Source organism: Vitis vinifera, chromosome 2 (genome assembly GCF_030704535.1).
Source record: "Vitis vinifera cultivar Pinot Noir 40024 chromosome 2, ASM3070453v1".
Lineage (NCBI taxonomy): Eukaryota > Viridiplantae > Streptophyta > Magnoliopsida > Vitales > Vitaceae > Vitis > Vitis vinifera.
This window is the reverse complement of record NC_081806.1, coordinates 817,711-840,349: the sequence shown is the minus strand read 5'-3', so window position 1 is coordinate 840,349 and position 22,639 is coordinate 817,711. Positions and strand designations below refer to the sequence as shown.

The window sequence follows — 22,639 nt, the reverse complement described above, 5'->3', positions numbered from 1 at the left end:
ACGCGGATTTACCGGTTACCGGGTGATTTTTTTGTTTTGGGTTCGGACAAGAGTTCGGCCTGAATGTCCTGTTTGGCGAATTTTGAGTACCACGTGGAGTGTTTATCCTTAAACGAATTACCGGTTGGAAGGAAATTAAGGAACGGTAACCGGTTCCGCCTATTTCTAATAAAATTATCTTGGGGAGAGATTTTAATTCAATAACAGACCATTCTAGACTTTGAACAACAGAAAAAAATTTTAAAAATAAAAACAGATTTAAATTTAATAATTTTAACTCATAGTTTTATAACTTTTTTTAATTTCAAAATATATATATAAAGTAAAATAAAATATTTTTGTATGTTTCTATTTTTTTCAAACTTCTTCTATAATTCAAATGATAAAATTTGGATAATTTGGAGAGCACGCATAAGCTCACATTTACCTCTCCACAAACCAATAAGGCTTAGGTAGTAGTAGGATTCAATATATGCCACATGTGGTTCTCCATTTTCAATACAAGATTTGAATCAACAAGTTTACACATGCATGTTCCCAACAATCCTATGAACCAAACTTAGGATAAGTAAGTTGTAAAGAGCATAAATTTGATGCAAAATAAATTTTCCATGAACCAAGATTTATTTATATGAGATACAAAACCCGATATCCATATTAGTTTTATAACTAAGAGTTATACATAGCAAATTGACACAATTTGGTCATGCGCTCTATTTAGATATTCTTGAGAGTTTTAGAAAATCTAAGTTGTCACAAAAAATGGCCCTACCTCCACTTTCATGCTTGAATCCATCAAGTGCGTCATGAAACTAAACATACCACCCAAAAAGGATGTAGTGTTGATTAAAAGAATGCACTCATCCTCGATAATGGTAAAATATCTTTTATCTATATTTTAGGAATAGACTATCAAATATAAGTAGTTGATAGAGCATCTCACAATCAATAAGTGACTCATTATTATCAATATGAACCTACTTATTGTGATCTCAATTCCTATAGGTTGGTTTACCATCACTCATGACTTTGTATTAAGCATAAGCCACATGCCCCTTGACGTATCCTCCACTAATCTCCTATTAAGTATTTTAGTAAAAAGATTAGTCAGATTCAACTTTGATCTACCAAAATCTAGGGATATGATTCTTATCTCAAGTCATTGCCATAAGGGTATATGTTTGCTCTTTCTATTAAATATCTTACTTTTAGCATGAGTTATTGCGACCTATGTTGCAATCACTTTTGACTTTATATTAAACATAAACCTCACCTTCCTCGATGTTTCTTCCATTAACTTCATGTTTAGTAGTTTATTTAGAGGATCAATTAAATTTAACTTTAACTTAACAAAACCCAAGGAATATGATTCTTATCTCAAACAACTTTCACATAATGTTGTGTCTTAGGCATATATGTTTGTTCTTTCCATTAAATATTTTATTCCTAACCTTGATTATTACAGTTTGAATATCATAATGTATATATATAGACAATGGTAGTCTCATTCATAAAGAGATATCTGCCAAAAGGTTTCCAAGTTATTTGGTGTCAAAACTTGTCTTCCTTAAGGGAAGAAATTTGGCTTTTATAACAAACTAAGTGATGTAAGGTTACTTTTAAGACTTCTAAGAAACCCTGCACCCTAAAAGGGTAAAGACATATTCATATCCACTAGTGGATTTCATTTCACTAGAGTCTAAGGCCTGTTAACATCATTGTACCCTTCAAATACATTTGGAAATCCATTATAGCATAGGTCATGGTCGATGGTGTCTCTCAAGTATTTAAATACTTTGTAAACAATCTTATAACGGTACTAGTTAAGACTTTAGGTATATCGGACTCAATCTGCTCACCACATAAGCAATGTTAATTCTAATACAATTAGTTAAATACATCAAATTATCTATGTAAAACCCCTAATCTCGATCAATTGAATTAGAAACCAATGATTTCTCTTGCACCTTACTTAAGTTTAACTGGGTAAACCTAAAGCCATTCAAAACAATTTTCACATTCTCAGTTTAAGAAATTAAATAAAAAGAAATCATTTAAATCTAGTTTGACAACTTTCATAACCCAATTATTGAGGGTAATACTCAAAGTATTACAAAAGTCATAGTAATTATTTTCTTATATTTTTCTTAGTCAAAGTTGTTTTATATAAAGGCTTAGTATTTTGGTACAATAAAGAATAACAATCATCACTCCATTAAATTATAAGACATGGTGAAAACTATAATAATGTAGTGTTTGTTGAGGCATCGCGTCATCGGGACCACTGCAAATGCCAGATGGACGCGTCTCCTCAACGGAAGATGGTACCCGTTTCATTCGACCTGCAAAAGATGTCCGAACAGGGGGTCCAGACACACCTTCCGATAGTTTTGTTAGCCTTTATCTCTAACATTTCTATATTCTCTCTTGGGTCCTCCTCTTTTGGGAAAGAACGCTTACCTTATTTTACTATGTGAGGGTCTTTTATAATGTTAGGAGCTTTGTCCCCTTTAATGGTGGGAAGGCTTTTTGGCTTGTTATGATAGTGCTAAGATGGTGGCAGAGTCATCATTGTCCTACAGGCGGTTGTCATAAATTATGGGAGGGATGACTTGTCATCATCCTTGTCTTTTCGCTCTACAGGCGGCGGGGTGCAAGTCGTGATAGGTTGCTCGAAGTGACTCAGGAGGAGCATGCTTTTAGTAGTATGAATAATGATGGCCCGCGAAATGCGGCCAAGACTTTTGTCTAAGACGCTAGCACTGGGTTTGGACAAGACATCCGGACAAGGGAGTGTGGGTCATTCGGATGAAGAGTTTGAGAGTGTCACGTGCCCCCTTGAGGGAATCCGGACAGAAGGTTGGATGTGCCACGTGTCCAATGGAGGAGTGCTCTATGAGGCTGCCATGTGTGCGTTTAGGGGTGGTCCCTACAGTGTTCACCTTGATCAATGATAAAATAAGTTATGTATCATAATATATAAAGGATTGTATATAATCCTTAAGGATGGTGTGTAGAGGGCAAATTAAGGTAGATACGATATATATCAAAATCAAAATGATCAAGTGAAGTGGATTCCAAATCAACTAAAAACAATGAAAATTTGTAAATGAATTTGAAAAAAATAAGAATGTGATCAAAACTTGAAGAAGTAACTGTTGATTAAGAAGTTTTAGGAATCGAATTGTCCTAGTAATTAATCATTATGATGAATTGAAACATTTCCCGTTTCTATCTTTGGTTTGGCAATAGGTCTATATCTCATCAATCTCAAGATAGAATCTCAAGTTTGATTAAACTAATTTTGTATAATTCAATTCAATTTCATCTCTAATGACTTCCTAATAAATCATATAGTGAATCTACACAATGTTATTAAAACTACTATTTAAAAAAAACATGCAATGAAGAAAGTGGATCTTAGTATGTTAGGTGTGTGGTTGAAAGTTTTATTGATTCTTTTGTTTAAGCCTTTTTTTGCACAGTTTTGGTTGAGTGTGAAGAAAGTTTTCCAAGATTGAATGAAGTTTAATAATATTTTTAGAATTAGCTCAATATTGAGCTAGAAAAGTCATTGGATTATGGTTTATTAGGCGCATCACTAGGTCAATCATAATTAAACCACGATATCTATGTAACTTTATAAATATATAATTTATATATTAAAATTTAAAATAATTATAAAATTAAGAATATATATATATATGTAAATAATTTAAAACTTTATAATATTTGTTTTTTATTTATAATATTGTAAAATTTAATCCAGACAATGATAAATATAAATCTATTAATATTTTTTATTTTATTAAATAAAACACTCATAATATTTAAGTGTAAAAAACGAGTCAATCCATGAATTGTGAACGTCTCGGTCCAAGGGGCCCAAGGCATAGTTGAGAAACATTTTGAAAGAACTAAGGGTCTGTTTGGTTCCTATTTTCAAGAACTATTTTTTGTTATTGAAAACAAAAAACACAAAACACTTATTTGGGAAACGATGTGTGTTTTTATTTTTTGTATTTTCTGTGTTATTAAAAACCACTTTTTTGAAAACAATAAAAAAATGTTTTCATTATTTTTTCACTGTTCAAATAATATAATGTTTTTTGTGTTTTCTTTTCCTTCTTTTTGTGTTTTCTTAGTTTTTCTTTGTGTTTCCACAAATGTGAACTCCACCCAACCACCACACCCCGATCCGCAAACCCTTTCTTCTTCCTTAAATTATTAAAATTAATATACTTATACATGATAACAAAGTCATCATTTGTTTAAAAAAATCATAACTGATGTAAAAATTTCAAAATATGGAATATTTTTTTTTAATTTAAATGAATTATACATATGAAAATTATTTATATATTTATAATATCAAATTAATGGAAGAAAACACTTTATTAATTAAAAAAAAAAACTTTCAAACATGTTTTTTTTTTGTTTTTGAGAACAAAAATTGTTTTCAAAATTCAGTTCCCAAACACATTTTTTTTAAAAAAAAAAACACAAAAAACTGTTCTCAAAAACTGGTTTTTAGAACAGTTTTCAAAAACTGGTTTTTAGAACAGTTTTCAAAAACATCAACCAATCAAGCCCTAAAATTCTAGCCTGTAGCCCCGGAGTTCTTGTTATCTTACGTGAAAGCTTACTAATTTTGTGAAGTGCATATTCTTAAAAAATAATAGATTAATGTGCTACACAAATGTTTATTGCTAGGAACCCATCGGAAAGCTGAATATCACTCCTCTTGGCCGTTTATGCTCCTATATTTTAGCTTTTGTTCATCAATTTTATTACAAATCCAAAATAAAAATACTCCAACAAATCTATAAAATGTGATCATACTTTATAAAAGGCTTGACCTATCATTAACAAACTTTAATTATGTAAGATGGTCAAAATCCAAGATAGCGACAAGTAGACAGAAACAAAAATTAAAAGGGAAAAAAAAATGTTGATGAGGTGTTCAAACCGATCCAACAGTAAGTACAGAGAAAAAGAAAGGGTAATAATTGATGTTTCGGCTGGGCGGAGCAGCACATGGGGTTGTATCATCATCATATTTTTGTGAACAGTAATCGATAGTAGAATCAAGCACGCTGACTTCGATAGACCAGTTGATGCTCAAACGGAGATGAAGAATAAGAGAGAACCAAATTGGAGATCGGGTTATGTGCATGAAGTTAAACATGAAAAATACAGAAACAAGACCAGGAAGATTACATGATCTTCGGCCTGATGTGCTGATAAGTTGGTAATAACCTCAAGCGAGAGACTAAGGTTACTGGGATCAGTTTTGATAAAACTCACTGGAATTTGTTCATTGACAGGGAGAAAACAACATTTCATGATGAGTTGAGATGAAAAATACACAATAAATCAACTTTAAAAAGATGAAAATAGAGGGGTGTCAATGGCTTGCTCACTGTGAGGGAGAGGAATATGTTCCAACCGTGGTTGGCAATGGTGTTGAGCCTTCAGACCGGGTTTCGAAAGATGACCGATTGTCAGTATCAGTATGCCGGACATTTTCTATTAGTCTCACTACATCTGGCATTTTAGGTCTTTGGTCTGGCATCCGAATCACACACCCCATTGCTATTTGTAACATCTCAACCATCTCTTCCTCTATGTTTGGATACCTCATCAGCTCTACATCAAAGACTTCTGCTGTCCACTCTTCTCGAACTACAGAATGAACCCACCTGACCAAGTGGATAACCTCATCACCGCCGGTGGCATGGATAGGGGACTTGCCAGTGAGGAGTTCCAGCAGCACTACTCCAAAACTGTAGACATCAGAAGATTGTGAAGCTTTCCGGGTATCAGTCACTTCTGGGGCTCGGTAACCAGCAGCACGGGAGATTGGTGGAGCAAGTGGGCTCATTACTGTTGTTAGACCAAGATCTGAGACACACCCATATCCTCGAGCATTGAGGAAGATGTTTGAGGACTTTATGTTGCCATGGACAAACTTCCCACCATTCTCTGCATGGATACGAGCAATTCCTCTTGCTGCACCTAGGGCTATCCTCAATCTTGTATCCCAATCTAAAGGCATCCTATCGCCTCCTCTTTTACCTGCAAAATTACAATTCTTCAGATGATGGTTAAAAGCTGTGCACTCATTTTACTTCTTCACATGTTCAATGCAGTGGAGACTACTGGGATTGAAGGAATAGAGCAAAACTATTCTGCATCTTTTATTATTCATTTGAATTACTGAATAAGCAACATAATAGTAAAACAAAATGAGGCTATTGTAGAGGATTTATTTTGCTTTTCACCTCAGAACGGTCATGCAAATGGAACAGATCTTCTCTAGCATTGAGTCTGTCAACCAATGACCAATGCTCATGTTAAGGAATCTCTGTCCTCAAAAATCAAATTCCTCACAATCTGTATGTGACCAATTGGTTTATAAAAACCAAGTCAGTATAGGAGAACCAATGAAGTATGTCCCCAAAACCTAAATATGGCATCATTAAACAAATTTTTAAATTAGGTTGAATGAGCCTAGAAATGACTGTCAAACCTTGACAAAGAGCATATCCAACTCTTTCATCTGGAATAGTTTTATACTGCATTGATCTATTAGAAAATATGTTTAGAACATGATGAACATAAAAATGTTACTGAATCTCACACAAGGACAATTTTAGGGTACAGGGAATGAAAACTAGTGGTAACATTTCCTTGGATGCCAGCAAAATTATACTTGTATTTCTAAAGCATAGTTGACATATCATTTGCCAAGCTCATTTGTAGGACTCCTAAAGCTTGAAACTCCTCTGAAAAACTTGGTAAACCAGAAGCCTACTGATTAATAAGTCTGAATTTTCCATATATGGAAGATATTGAAGTAGGTGTTTTTTGTGACATTATCCTTTCCAAGTTTACAATCTTGTACCAGAATGTCCCTCACAGCTAACAGATTTTCTTGTGCAACTAAACCAACATAAGCAAGTAGAAACAAATACAAGACATAAATTCTAAGAAACCGGAGTTTTTGAGTCATGCCTCAAATGATCCCTTTTTACACCTGTGGTAAGTTCCCAATAAGACTATTATTCATTAACCAACTTGTGTAACAATTCCTCTTTTAAGTGAATCTTTAATATGGTTTAGAGACATATAAAGATGACAAACAACAATAGCCCTGCGGAATGTCAATTAATAGAAATAGAGAATTCCAGTGAACTGAATATGAATCTGTGATGAATGTAACTTACAACTCTTTAAAGTTTATTCTGACATTAAAGACATGACTTTTTTAACAGTAGGAATGGCTTAGAAAAAATTCAAATGGAAACTCAATACTTAGGATAAGGTGTACCACTTAATAGATGATAACTTGTGTACTTCAGAAAGCTCCTTTCGTCCTGCAGAAGATTCAATTGAGGAGTTGCCAACAAAATCCATGATTCTGTGTTTCCTCAGTAGGTACCACATGGCTATCTAGAGGGAACCTACTAATTAGGAATCTAGAATGGGTTGAAGGTTCCATCCATCTGTAGCCACCCCCGTCAAAACCAATCACAACTACTGGGTTGCTAAAATAACAAGATTGTTCCCAAGTTCAAGAAAATATTATTTATAACTTCTTAAGCAGCATAAAAATGAGTAAAATCCACCTTGAAAAAGGTAAAATTGATCAGAAAGGAGGTTGCCTTGCCTTTCCATGGAAATGATCCAAGTTCTAACAAACTATATATATGCATAAACCCTATAAAGCTAAGGGTCTTTTTTTACCATGGTAATTTCCTCCTAATTCAGAAAAAATCTGGTCCATCTAGATAAAGAAAGATGGGTGATAAAGAAGTTTCAGATAAATTGCAACTAGATTAGCAGACTTCTCAAAAGAAATTGCTACTAGCAATAGCTGGCTTTCAGAACTTCCAAGAGAGAATAAAGCAAAATGGAAGATAATTGCATGAACAACTGTAAATAGCAGAGATGAAGAAAGCAACATACCATGTAATATTGTAGAAACACTCCCCAAACTGTAATAATCATACACCATTAACTTCTCATCCTTGGAATGGTAATATGCCCTTAGTTCAACCACATTCTCATGCCTAATATTCCCAACAACCTCCATCTGTTGCTCAAACTCCCGCTTCCCAACACTAACCTCCTTCAACCTCTTGACCACAACTGTGGTAGCATCCTCAAGAATTGCCTTATAAGTTGTGCCGAATGTACCCTTTCCCAATACCTCAGCAGAAGCCCTCAATAAATCCTCTAAATCAAATACAAAGTTACAGCCGTCAAAGAAAATCAGTCTATTATTCGCATCTTGACTCCCTGGAATTCCTTTCTCTGGTGACATTCCACCCTTTTGCAACTTCCCTGAAAACCCATCACCTCCTTTTCTTTTTGAGCAACAAACTATCAGCAGGAAAGCAAAAGCCACAAGCCCCAGAGCACAAGCAGCAACAATGATTCCCAGTAATGCCATCTCCCCAATCTTTCTAGAATTCCTAGGTTTTGGATAAGGGGGAAAGGAGGGTGAAAGAGCAGGAGGAAGGGGAGAGGTTTCAAAAGTAATGTTGTTACCGCTGAAAACCGATGGCGGAAACCTCAGAAGTGATTTAGGCATGCTGCCACTGAGATTATTGTGGGATAAATTTAGTTGCTGCAAACTGGATAATTGAAGATCAGGAATTTCACCAGAAAGTGAATTGGTAGCAAGATTCAAAGCCTGAAGGCTAGTCAGATTGGATATTGAATTGGGAATACTACCATTGAAGCGGTTGTTGGATAAATTAATAATGGTAAGATTCTTCCAAACTGAGAAATCAGATGGCAATGACCCAACAAAGTCATTATATTGAAGATATAAAAAAGTTAAATTTTTGAGGTTGACAAAATCAGAAGGGAAGAACCCGGATATTCGATTGGATCTAAGACTCAATATCTGCAGTGCTGAGAGGCGACTAAGAGTGTTGGGTGGAATTGCACCCTGAAATCCAACTCCAGGCAACCGAACACTTATAACTTGGGACTTATCATCACTACAAGTCACTCCAGTCCAGTTATTACACACAGGAGAGTCTTTATCCCAATTGATAGGGTGCAGGTGAGGAAGATGGCTCACAAATTCAAGTAAGGCTTGCTTATCATCAACAGGATCTGCATTCCCTAGAGAGAATATCAAACCCAGCAAGAAAATCCCAGAGAAAATGTATAGAGTTTTCATGTCTTCACACTTAGCCTGAAAATCCAACGAGTTAAGCTAAAGAACAAGCTGCTATTTCCAAGTTTCTTCCCGCCCTCATCTAAAATTTCAGCTGAACCAAAACCAAAAATAAAAGTAAATGAATTCAAAAAATAAAAATAAAAATTGTAAGGAATAAAGAAAAAGAAAATCAGATTCCAAGATTGTTGTCGACAAAAGTAGAAGCGACTCTGAAAATTTTCCCTTAAAAAAACGAGCTTGCAGGCTTTGAATTGGGCATTTTGGTCAAAGGAGCAGCATTTTTTAAAGCTAAATTCGCCAGAAATCGAGCTTCTTTTTGTTCTTTATTCTTTAACTTTATAGTTGAATGGCGAAATCGAGACTTGTAGAAGAAAACCGAACCTCGGTGGAAGCTCCATCCACCAAGCTACATACCTCGCTTTCCAGATCTGACCACAGCACACTCTTTTCCACCCAAAAATCGCTAAACTTCGAGCAACTCCGCCTCCACACACCAACAATTCACCGAAACAGCTAATTGAAAACGTTGATTGAAGCTTCAAAGTTCAGAACATCAAAAATGAAGAAAAACCTAGACAATGAAAAAGGTCGCAACAACAGCAATAGCAACATCATCATGATTCATACTTTGACAACAGTAACCGAAATGTAATCCATCATGATAGCTCCTCTACCCCGATTTCCCTCCCTAAAACAGCATCCAATGCGAATGAGCAATAATACTCATTCAAAAAGCGTTGAAAAGGCACAGAAAAATAAATAATAATAATACTAATAAATAAACCATAAATTTCCAGAAAAATTTGCAATTTCGATTGCGAGAGAAAACTTCGCGAGAAAGCGGAGAGAGAGAATGTGGGACTCACAAAATCACCAGCATTTCGCCATTGCAGGGCTGAGTCGAGGTCTGTGAAGATTTCAAAACCAGTGTTTTGGTCCGCCACTGTATATGCCAGAAAGCACACAGAGAGAGTGTGCGACTCAGAAAATCACCAGCGTTTCGCCATTGCAGCGTTGAGGCGATGTCTGTGAAGATATTAAAACGACAGCGTTTTCTGCTCCGTCACTGTAACTGACGGCAGGGGATGAAGAGATGGGGGGGGCATTTAAAACTGCCAGCCTTTCGGGCGGGTTTGTTGCGTTGGGTTTTGCGGGGTGATGATGTGGGATACCAGCCTAGTGGGGCCCACCAAGTTTTATTTGTTTTGTTATAAAACAATATTATTCTATTCTGTCGCTTCTTTTTGGTGACTAAGACAAGAATAGATGTGCCCCACGAAACGGCAGCCGTCGATCGCAGTTGAGGAGTCAGATCCAGCCGTTGGATGGGCAACTAATGGTTTGTCTGCTCTCGGCGTCTCATCTGGACTCGGTCACTCAGGCGAGGATATCTGGTGGGGTGGAATCCTCTACAGTCGAGACTTGTGTATTCGCTACAACCACAAGGAGGAATATATAAACTATTAAAAATCGTCCGGACGAGTACTAATGTTGTTTTGGATCACCTTGGCGCCATCTCTTGATGACGTGGCAAGAACAGGTGCACAGTTGAGTGAAGCCAAGTGGGCAGCTTGGTGGCACGTGACTATGTTTAAAATTACTAAATGGTCCGACTGTTCAACTTTTTTATTTTTCATTCAAAGCACATCATGGTCAGGTCCACATTTGTACGGTACCGAGCGTGACATCCTATTTTTCCTTCTTTATAATTTGAAATTTATTGAAGATCCAATTAAAATTTTGTAAGATCCCGAGCATATAAAGGTATTCTATATTTTCACTTTTTTTTCCTTATTTTTATTCTTGAATCTTGGTATTTATTTTGTAAAGTATTTAAAGTTTATAATATAATAAAAATGATTTATTATCAACTTAAAATTCTTAAAATACATCTAAAAATTTATATATATAAAAAAGAAATAAGAAATAAACTACATTATTTCCACTTTTAATCAACTTCAAGAATTATAAATAAAATAAAATTTACGCCCTTCATTCAAACAATCCACCAAAGACAAGTCGTTACTGCATCTAGACAAATATAACTGTCACATAACTCAAAATCATGCACATAAGAAAATCGATGTACTCATATGAAGTTAAAAAGGAGATATTCATTTATATTTATAAACACTAACTAAAAAGTTAAAATCTTATATAGTATTGATGGTGACCATATTAAAACTATAAAATATTTAGTAGTTAACGGTAGGGAAGAGAATTGAACTTAAAGCAAGTCTCTTTCAAGGTCCCAACAACCTATGAACATCATTTTATAACAACCTATCTTAAATCTATAAAGTGATTAGTACTTAATGGTAGGAAGAAAATTGAACTTAATGCAAGTCTCTTTCAAGTTCCCAACGACCTATGAACATCATTTTACAACATTCTATCCTTAAATCATATCAATGCATTATAAATGTAAGAAGCATGCTTGCAAGTTGAGGAATGGAGGCCCATGGCTAATTGAGCAGATAGAATTTTGACAAGTGTCTGAAAACTATTCTCATATTTGCAACTACTTCCTTTGGGAGCATCCAATTATTAAAGCAAGTTTCAATTGGATTTTACTAATCAACCTTCACCCAATGCACGTGCAGTATCTCAATTTGTACACAAACTTATAATAGGAGAAATTAATAGGTTTTTGGATTGTATTCTTTTAGCAATGTTGGACTTGGGCTTGGGCAATTAAAGGATTGGAAGTGGATAAAGAGTTGTCCAATTAAAGGATTGGAAGTGGATGGATGGTTGAGACATGTGGGGAGGGATTCTATGCAAAATTTTCAAGTTAATTTAAGGGTTTTGGAAGCATTTGTTTGGAAGGAGAATAATGTAAATGGGCACATCCTTTGTGGGGGTTTTGGGATGCCAATGAATATATTTGTTGATAGGGTTTAAGGGTATGAATTATATGATTCCAAGGAATGGTCCGTTTTGGTCACTTTAGTGGGGTTTGGGGCGCCATGGCCATAAAACTTATACAGGGTTTAAGGGTAAGATCCTAAGAAATGGTCCATTTGGGTCACTTTGGTGGGGTTTGGGGTGCCTTTGGCCATATAAAACCAATATAGGGTTTAAGACCATGGTCCTAAGAAATGGTCCATTTCCTTCACTTGGATGGGGTTTGGGATGCCCTATAGCCATAAAACTTATATGGGGTTTAAGGGTAGTGTGATTCTAAAAGATGGTCCATCTGAGTTCAACCAATGGTATTTGGGGTCACCATGATCATAAAAGTTATATGGGTTTAGGGTATGATCCTATGGAATGGTCCATTTGGGTCCATCTATGGGTTTTTAGGTTGTCACAGCCTCATAGGACATACAAATTATTGGGCCTTTAGGGTGTATGTGATCCTAAGGAAAGGTACATTTGGGGCCCTCTAAGGGATTTTGAGGTGCCAATAGCCCTAAAAATCATATGGGTTTTAAGGGTGTGGAACTATGTGTTGCCTTCTTTTGTTTCACTACTTATCTTTCATGTCTTGATTTTGTTATTGTCTTTTTTTGCAACTTTGCTTCACTGCTCACTGTAGGACCTCTGGTACTATCAACTCTCTTAAAAGCAGTTGTTATTGGGAAAGACGCATATCCTAACCTTATAGTGCATTTACCCAAGTGCTCACGTTGAACACAAGTGGCGCTATCAACTCTCATAAAAGCAATTGTTATTAAGAAAAATGCACATCCTAACCTTATAGTGCATTCATCCAAACGCCCACGTCGAACACAAGAAGAGTTGATGGACGTGACTAACCCTCCAACTTGCCAACATTTATGCTAAAAATAAAAAATCCCTTAGTTTAAAAACTTTTAATCCTAGATGATTCATTCTTTAAGGAATGGTTTAAGGGTATGATCCTAAGTTCATTTGGGTCACTTTGGTGGGGTTTGGGGTGCCTATGGCCATAAAACTTATTGTCAATTGGCGTCACTTGGGTGGGGTCTGGAGTGCCTATAGCCATAAAATCTTATATGGGGTTTAAGGGTAATCCAAAGAAATGGTCCATATGGGTTCATCTGGTGGGGTTTTGGTGACTATAGCCATAAAAGTTACATGGGTTTTAACTTCTAAGGGTAGTATGATCCTAAAAGATGGTCCCTTTGGGTCCATCTAATGAGATTTGGTCTGACCACGGTCGTCCAAAGGACATACACATTAGTAAAGGTCCATTTAGGTCCCTCTAAAGGGTTTTTGGTGCCAACAACCCTAAAAATTATAGGAAAAATTACCATTTAAGGTAGGCTGGGGAAAAATATGATTGAAAATGGTGGGTAGATTTGATAATTCTTTTGAATAGTAGGGTGAAATTATAATAATTCTTCCAAAGACCTTTTTTTTTTTTAAATGCCAAGACTACCCTTAATAAGTGAAAAGCAATAGTAAAAGAAAAAAAAAATCTTCTTTAACCTAGTTGCAACTTGTCGGTATTGAAAAAGAAAAAAGGAAAAAAGGAAAAAGCTCTAACACTTCAGGTCATGATCTAAAACCATCTCCACAAAGCTTGTTTTTTTGTGTGAATCTAGCAAGAAATCCATTAAAGGTAAAAAAAAATTTTAAATGTCAAAAAAACAAAAATACGTCAATTTATGCAAAATAAATAAATAATTTAAAAATCAAATTGAAGGAACAAAATGTTAATAATTTTAACAATGTAGATCTAAAATATTAGATCTGAAATATTGAAGGAGGTTTTGAGAAAGAAATTACGTTTTTTTTTTTTTGTGTAAAATGTTGTTTATTTATTTATTTTTATATTATTTTGGTCATATTGAAGATGTGTTTTTATTTTTAATTTATTTTTCGGGTGGGTTGTTTGATATGATTATTATTAATTTCCATTAAAAAGGTTTGCACTTTAGTTTTGTTGTTGAGACTTGTTTGATATGGCAGAAGAAAAAAATTTCTCAGTTGTTTCATACTTGTTTAGGACTACTTTATTCGTGTATTTATGAACATATTTGAATTTTCATTAAAAACTAAAATCTCTTTTGTATAGGACCACTTTGTCTTTTATTATGAATTTTGTATAAGTATTATTTTGGCATGATGTCTTGAATGTCTAGTACTTTGAAGGTTGTGTAAAAGAACCATTACTTCAGTTATAAAGTACAAGTACAATACAAATGCAATATGGTTACAATAAAAAAACATTAACATTACGATATATTACAATATACCAAAATGACAAAATATTGAATTCGTTTTTTACTGAACTAACATTTCTAGGTTATCATGTTGTATTCCTATCATAAAGCATCCTTGCAAGCCAAAATTATAAAAAGATAACAAAAATACACTATTGTAATTCCAATATATGAAGTTGTTGATGGTAATTCAATGATGTATAAAAAAATAATCTATAAAATTAATTTTTTTTATTATATAAAAATATAGAGACACAATAAAAATACATTATAATAACATTACGATACATTACGATAAGGTAAAATTTTGAAAATTTCAAATTTCTTATGAAACTGGGTAGTTGTGGGTTTTTTGGCATATCCTTAACATGTCTAATATACAAAAAATATTGTTCTTTATTATATAAAATATGTCTCAATTTATTATAATTTTAATTTATTTATTTTGTATTTGTTGTAAAATTTTCCTTGGTTGTAATATTGTGAAATATATTGATTTGATTGTCGGTGAAAGAAGAGGTACTTCTCAATTAGTAAATGGACTTGGGAAATTCAGGGTAAATTAGTCTAACAAAAATGTTAGGCCTTCAGAAGAATTATCAAATTTACCTACCCTTCTCAGTAATTTTTTTTCCCAACCTACCCTTAACGGTAATTCTCCCAAAATTATATGGGTTGAACCTTGGTTTGGTTCTTTAGAATTTTCAAAAAAAGAATAAGATTGAAAAAAAAAAATTAGAAGATAGATTAAAATTAATAAATTATTTTTACATGTTTATTTAAACTTATTTCACTTTTTTTTTTTCATCTTTTATATAAATATTAAATAATTTAAAATATAAAATTTTTAATTAATTTTAATTGTATTTTATTTTCATAATACTTTGCAAAACCAAATATCACTATTTAACTCTCATGTCTTATCAAAGTGTTTGGTACCAAACATATTATACCAGTATATAAAAATATTGCATCATAAAAAGATAAATCATTCGGAAAGTTTATAGAGTAAAAATCCTTTAATTTAAAAACATCTAATGGTAAAATAACTAAATCCTCAAAAACCCTATATGAATTTACAAAATAAAAACATAAGAATGAAAACAATAAATTATACCATATCAATGTGAGTAAATTGATGAATTTTTTGTGGAAAATATTAAGGAAAAAAATGTTAAGAAAAATGGTTTTTTTTTTCATATTTGATTTCATAATAAGAAATATAAAAGAAAATAACTTAATTATTAAGCAGAGCATAAATCTAGCATTATATTAAGTGGATGTTTGGTAAGCCAACTTAATAACTTAAATTCATTAATTATATTTGGTAAAATAATTTAATGGTATAAGTTAAAATAAAAAAACAACTTTAAGTAACAAATAAAATAATTAATTTATTCTTAAGTTTATATTTTCATTTTACTTTTTTACCTTAATTTGTTCTAGATATCTTTATAATCTCTTTTACTACTCCATGACCTTCATTATTGTTTTACCTCATTTTTCATAATTATAATTTATAAAGATAAATATGTTAATTTAATAATTTAAAATAAATTTTAAGTTAATTTTATCAAATAACAATTTTATTAAATAACTTAATATTTAAAGTAAAAATTAAGTAATAAGCACTAAGTTTTACCAAACACCTGGAGATTACACTAATACATCCCCATGATAAATATTAAAATAATTAAAATTTTAAATTAAATTCTAATTATGTTGATTTTGTGATTGGGAATTTGGGTCGGGGATGGAATATAACGTGTTTGGTTTTAAAGGTATTAGTTGAAATGAATTGCAAAATATAACATCAAAATCAGAGTGGCGCAGCGGAAGCGTGGTGGGCCCATAACCCACAGGTCCCAGGATCGAAACCTGGCTCTGATAGAGTCCTTTTCTTTTTAGATCTTTTTCCTTTTTTTTTTTTCCTTTTTTTTAAATGATAAAAATAGAACTAGTCTTCATTCTCGTAGGTAATCACAACAACATTTATACATTTTTAAGCAATGAAACTACACTGTAGAATCTCCACTTCCATGGAACAAAAAAACTACCCAGATGATCAAATGGATCAAACTGTACAAGTCATTTTTTTTTTAAGCAATGAAACTGCAACTGCCCAGATGATCAAAATGAAGTCTTTCATCTTCTTTTAAGTATTTCTAACTTCGAATTTTCATTCGAATTTTCTAATTTTAATTAGGTGTACTTTTTCTTCGCTTGAGTAACGCAAACATTGGTGAGAATCCAATGCCAATTCGCGAGGTTTTTTAAATCCACCTGTCTACGGTCCAACCAATTGGGAGAGAATCAATAAATAAATGGAGTTGAAAAAGAAAGGAACGTAGGTAATCACAACAACATTTATACATTTTTAAGCAATGAAACTACACTGTAGAAATCTCCACTTCCATGGAACAAAAAAACTACCCAGATGATCAAATGGATCAAACTATACAGTCATGAAGCAAAATTACTCCATCCACTACTTCCATGCAACTGAACAACTGCCCAGATGATCAAAATGATCAGACTGTATACTCATGAAGCAGAAATAATCTACCGTTTTATTCGATCCCGGATTCCAAATCCAACACTAGTTGTTGTAATTAGCAGCAGCAGGAAGTGGGTTGGTTTTGGTTCATTCTCAGAAAACTCAGGTTAAGTTGAGGGGATGACAGAAATTTCTAGCCTGCCTGTCCATTCCTCTCCTGGCCTCAAGGTGATCGGTTTCTCGATTGCTGCCCCATCAACACACAGCATCTGTTTGTACTCATCATCCCCAAAATCAACCAAGGCCTTGGCTTTCTTGTCCCATGGATTCCACACCACTGCATTAAAAAGCAGCACAAGAAACAAAAAATAAAAAATAAAAATAAAAATACTAGATGTTGAGACAATGGTGTTGTTCATTGTTTGCTGCTTCTCTATATTGAATTCATGAAAAATGGAACTTACCCACATCTGGAAGTCCTTGCTTCTTTATGAAAAATGTTCTCTTGTTTTCATGATCAAAAACTGCAACTATATCTGGAGAATTAACATAAACTTGATCCACCTGCAAATTGGACAGTGCTTAATAAGAAAGAGCCATTGATTACAAAATCAAAGTAATTTTGCAGAATAGCAACATAAACCTAAATCCAGTTCAATATCTACGGATAAAAGGGAGACCATGTGCATTCTATTCTTCAGTTGTTAGCAACAAAATATTATGACCCCTCCAAATATGATGGTTTTGTAGTGGGGTCTGCACTATCTCTTATTTTTCACCAAGTGCAAACAACATCAGAAGTTCAATGGAGACCAGTGAGTATCCCTCTTTGGAATCTGGTTTTAAAAATAGTTTTATTTTTTTATTATTTAAGAATATAAAACAGTTCCAAAACTATTTTTGAAAACGTTCCCAAACAGGTACAATTTGGCTACTTGTGATAATTAGAAAAGGTTTACCTCAGATTCAAATGTTAACGTATTTCCTTGATCCGTGAAACGCTCTTTCTGGAGTAAGTTGTCAAGATAGTGGAGAGTCTCCAACCCCTCTATCCTCACTTCGCTGTTAATTAAATTTATGCCGATTAAAGTCCAAACCTCACTGGAAAAACATCTAACAGTACAAGAGCCTTAAATTGATATTACATGAATAATGCAATGTACTAATTCTACTCCAGATTTAACCACAGATATAGTACATTTCTTCCTTGTTTGAACAGATTGCTCATGATATACCTGCCGGCAAACTTGTAGTTTCTGATATACTTAACATGGGTATCATGGCATGTTACTTCTTGATTTTTATTTTTCGTGTCCTTCAAGTGTTAATAATCAAGGTGATATCGCCCAGCTTTCACAGGAAATAATTACAAGAGAAACTAATCCCATTTGAACTAGGAACTTGCCATACCTGATGTCTGATATGGAGAAATATGTATGAAACGCAATGGAGAAACTAAAAGGCTTGCCATCGACGTTCCTAATGCGTGATATTAGGGTTAGATGCCCATCCACATTCAGAGACACCCTAAGACGAAACTCGAAACTGAAAGAGATTGCCCAAGCCATTGACATAAGTGAGGAAATTTTCAGTTGAAGTGTTCATTAAACTTGGCATGAGATAATCTTGGGTTAAGCCATAATGCATGCAAGTGCTCATAATCAGATGACCTAAAATTCTTCCCCAAGTTAAAAGGTTAGCTAAATGTTCAATAAAGATCCTTGACTTCATCATAATTTCATCTAAGGAAGATCATAAAGTTTCATCACTATAAATGTTTATACCTGTGTGGCCAAAACTTCAGATCATTTTCGGTTGGTTTGAGCAGCAAGTCAACATAGGCTTTGCCATTGGAATCATTGGGAGGCAGCAGAGGAGGATTATCATCGATAATCCAAATCTTGTTACTAGCAAATCCATGTTGCTCCAGCGTTCCATGGCTTCCAAACTTAACACATATTGAAGCAAACCCATCAGTCTTAGCAAAGATTGGCATTTTACCCAATATCCATAACCCTAAGACTACCTGTGGAAAACAAATAGGAATTCCTCCTCTCACTGCTACTGGTGGCTTGAAGATCGCCTGCAAGAGATGGAAACCCTAAAGTAATTCAGTTTCTTGATCATAAATAGCGCAATTAATACCATAAGAAAATTGGAAAATTGGGAATTATAAGACATCTGGATAATTCAGAGACAAAAATCAATTTGGGAGCAAGAAAAGCCAGGCATGTTGTAGTTTGCTCCCATTCCACATTCTTGAAAATTATTCAGCATTTGCAAATAATCCAAGAATAATTCATTCTCTGGGAATCTCAGAGCATTTTCCAGAATTTCATTACCATAGCCAGGACACTAAGCAGAATGCTCTCATTCCACATTCTTGAAGATGATTCAGCAAGTTTGCCGATAATCCAAGAATAATCCATTCTCTGGTAATCTCAGAGCAATTCAAGAATGTCATTGCCATGGCTAGCTAGGACACTAAGCAGAACATGATAAAAGGGGAGGAAATGGTTCATTTTGCCGAATACCTTACTACTTGTGAATAACAGTTCTTCTCCCCAATGGGTTTTCCATGAAAGAACCTGGCCTCCATGCAAGCTAACCTGAATGCATAACATCAAAAAATCATAAAAACCATAAAGCAAGATAGAAGCTATGCTCCAAAGCCAAAGCTAAAGCTTCCACAATCTCAGTTAGCTCCTCTATATGATAAATTGAAAACAAACAAAATCCAGAGGTAGCCGCAAAGAAATGAGAAAAAGGAGGGCAACGGATCATACCCTAGCAGAAGCCCCTCGACCGTTTTGGAGCACAACTTGATCAATTCCATCGCTGGCCTTTACAACTTCAGCTGCTACTCTGTGACCCCCAGCTGATACATCCATTTCACAAAGAGAAAAAGGGCGTAAGTAGTAAGGAACAAGACCCCGATTCTCCTTCTCTCTAAGAGACAAAACTTCAAACACCTCTCAGATATAAGCTAAAAGAATAAAAAATCACTATAACAGTTGAGAGTCTTCAACTTTTTTCCCAGAAAAACTTCCTTGTGACAAACTTATATTCTTGTGAGCACACACCAAGAACCCAACAGCCAACTTAACCGTCTGAACGGATCCAGTTACAGTCTGACACAGTAACTGAATTCCCTCTAAACTAACTCACACCCATTTCCCCATTTCCCCTAAAAGTCACTTCCTGCATTGTCAAATGTCAATGGCACAGAAAATAACCAAAAAGAACTACTAGTTTCCCATGAAATGAATGTTGAAAAAGCCCAGTTTTTGTCAAGCACAACAATCAGAAAAGGTGGAAAAGTACAACACATACATTGGGGTATAATGAGGGGAAGATGGAGCCAAGTTTCGGTGTATGGCACTGTTCTGACGATAAAGAAAGATTGAAGGGTCAGATGTTGAAGAGTGGAATAATAACGTTCCACATTGGATCTCTTAGAAGATGACTGTCTTGTGACAGAAGGAATCTTATAGAAAGTGTGGGAAATTGTGGATGTAGAAGATGCGTGAGATGTGGTGGCTTCCACACTTTGATGTGGACTTCAGGGCCATGAACATGCCTCCATGAATACCTGAATTAACTACCCGTTCAAAACTAAAAGCCAAAAATCTATGACTAGTTTTCACTGTTTAATCACTTTTCTAATAGATTCTTTTATTTAAAGCACTTTTTTTAAATAAAAAATTAATTAAAATAATAAAAAAATAGTTTTGATATTTTTAAAATAGTATATGTTTTAAAAAAATATTAAAAGGAATATGTAAAGAAAAATTTATTATTAAAATTATATAATCCAATTTTTTTTTTTTTTTAGTTGTGAGGTTGGGCAAGGAATAATATTTTCCAACATCATGTCCTCAAAGACTAATGCTTAACCATGAGTAAAATAAAAATATGAACATAGAAAAAATGTGATTAAAAATATAAACTATATATCATGAAGATACAAAAAGCATTACTAATAATAAAAATAATTTAATATCTAAATATTTTAAGTCTTCATTTTTATTTGAAATAAAATAATTTAAAAATATGTTTTTTTTTTGGGAGAAATGTTATAAAAGAGAGTGTGGTTAAGGAAATTATTTTCTAAAAGGGGTTTAAACTTCCTACTATACTATTTTTATTTTTTTTTCATGTTTAGAAGAGTATGAAAGTAAATAATAAAATATAATATTTTGGAAAAAACTATTCAACAAGTCATCATATGAAAATCGAATCAAGTATCAATTAGGATCTTGCAAAATAATCATTGCGAATTAAAATTTTGTAATTTTGTAATTATTTCAAAGTGTCATAAGTTGAATCAAACAAATTCAATCTTAAAAATTGACAAAATGATTTTTTCAACAAAGTGTATAATAGCACTTTAATATCGTAATCATCAACATCTTATTATTATTATTATAATTTATGGATTTTGTATTGTAGGCCGTTCAACTCTCAATCTTATAATCATGTAACTAAATCTACACAAAAAAGTAAAATAAAAATTGTTAATGAAACCAAACCATGTATACACGTAAGTAGAAAAAAAAAATAAATAAGATTTTTAACATGATTTGATAATTAATGTGATTCCTACGTCCATGAAGTGCATCAACCCTTAATAATCCACTAATTAAAAAGAATAAAAAGAGTTAAAATTGTGAAACTCTTGAAAACACCACTTAATTACAACTGCATTCACTAAAAAAATTAAAACTCATATAAAATGGTTAAATATATAATAAGGGTAAGTTCGACAATCATCATATAAAAAAATTTATCTAAGACATTCTATCCCCTCAACCTCCGTGAGCCGATCAGGCAGCTCAATTCACACGAACTCACCAGGGAGTTCAACTCCTACGAGCTGATCAAACAGTTTGATCATGGACATCCTAAGTAAAATGCAACAAAATTGATTTAGATTTCATAATTTAACATAAATGATGTTAAATAAAAATTTAAGGCATCTCTAAAGTAAATTATATTTATTGTTAATTTAAAATTTATTATTTAATTTTTAATTTAAATGCTAAGATGAATTTAAATATTAAGACCGTTTTATAAAACCAACTTAAAATTTAAAATTTATATCAAGCAATGAGATTATATTGGAGACGGCAAGAATATTTAGGATTTAAAAAAAATATTTATTATAAAATCACTAAATCATATTAAATTATATCCCAATATTAAATTGATTTATCCAAATGAGAAGCACCGCTGAAAAAAAAACATAGTACAAAGTATTCATAGTATAATTGTTTGGTTTTCTTGGTTACACTCATGGTCCACAAGAGGAGACATTGACCTATAAATAGCTGAAATCTTTGAATTTACCCATGATTTCAAAGATTCCAAGGGAAAAATGAGTGTAGGTTGGAAATAACTTCACTTGGCAGATAATAGCCGTCCTAGTCTTATTCATGCTTTCCAGTTTCTTTTCCAATCTGAAACCTACACAGCTTCTTTTCAAAGACCTGTCCAAAACATATAAGCAAGCAAGCAAAGCAGCTATTTGCTGTCACTATTAGTTACGTGCAACTTCCGTCTCTCTGCCTTCATGTTCTTTCACTCTTCAAAAGGGAGGTGGGAGGTGGGAGGCTGACATAAATCAACCCATATTTAGAGAAAAAATAACCTAATAAGATTAGAGACTAATGCTAAGGGTATGTTTAAAAAATTTTCAAAATTGGTTTTGACAACGGTTCTTAAAGACAATTTTTACTTCTTTTTAGGAGCTATCTTTCATTGTAGAATTAAAATAAATTAAAAAAAGAA

The 22,639-nt window shown here is 33.4% G+C and overlaps 2 protein-coding genes and 1 non-coding gene across 7 annotated transcripts; 1 reads left to right on the top strand and 2 right to left on the bottom strand.

The window, feature by feature from the left end:
• Positions 1-5,118: 5,118 nt before the first annotated feature.
• Positions 5,119-10,334, bottom strand: LOC100258609 (probable inactive receptor kinase At4g23740). Of its 4 annotated transcripts, XM_010660609.3 has the most exons (5): positions 10,066-10,334; positions 9,827-9,887; positions 9,614-9,712; positions 7,972-9,290; positions 5,119-6,078 (listed from the first exon to the last, which is right to left on the bottom strand). In XM_010660609.3, the coding sequence occupies exons 4-5, from the start codon at positions 9,197-9,199 to the stop codon at positions 5,420-5,422; spliced, it is 1,887 nt and encodes a 628-aa protein (XP_010658911.1). In that variant the 5' UTR covers positions 9,200-9,290; positions 9,614-9,712; positions 9,827-9,887; positions 10,066-10,334; the 3' UTR covers positions 5,119-5,419. The 4 variants fall into 4 exon arrangements, with proteins under 4 accessions (XP_010658911.1, XP_010658906.1, XP_010658908.1 ...); XM_010660604.3 differs by having other exon boundaries at positions 9,614-9,887; XM_010660606.3 differs by lacking the exon at positions 9,827-9,887 and having other exon boundaries at positions 9,614-9,770.
• Positions 10,335-16,170: 5,836 nt separating this feature from the next.
• Positions 16,171-16,242, top strand: TRNAM-CAU (transfer RNA methionine (anticodon CAU)). The gene has a single exon. It is a non-coding gene; the product is annotated as a tRNA-Met (tRNA).
• Positions 16,243-16,682: 440 nt separating this feature from the next.
• LOC100248350 (putative glucose-6-phosphate 1-epimerase) lies at positions 16,683-20,176 on the bottom strand. 2 transcript variants are annotated; one of them, XM_010660589.3, is made up of 8 exons: positions 19,636-20,173; positions 19,384-19,458; positions 18,876-18,932; positions 18,634-18,797; positions 18,260-18,394; positions 17,809-17,911; positions 17,314-17,413; positions 16,683-17,186 (listed from the first exon to the last, which is right to left on the bottom strand). In XM_010660589.3, the coding sequence occupies exons 1-8, from the start codon at positions 19,738-19,740 to the stop codon at positions 17,017-17,019; spliced, it is 909 nt and encodes a 302-aa protein (XP_010658891.1). In that variant the 5' UTR covers positions 19,741-20,173; the 3' UTR covers positions 16,683-17,016. The 2 variants fall into 2 exon arrangements, with proteins under 2 accessions (XP_010658891.1, XP_059598313.1); XM_059742330.1 differs by lacking the exon at positions 18,260-18,394 and having other exon boundaries at positions 19,636-20,176.
• Positions 20,177-22,639: the final 2,463 nt, after the last annotated feature.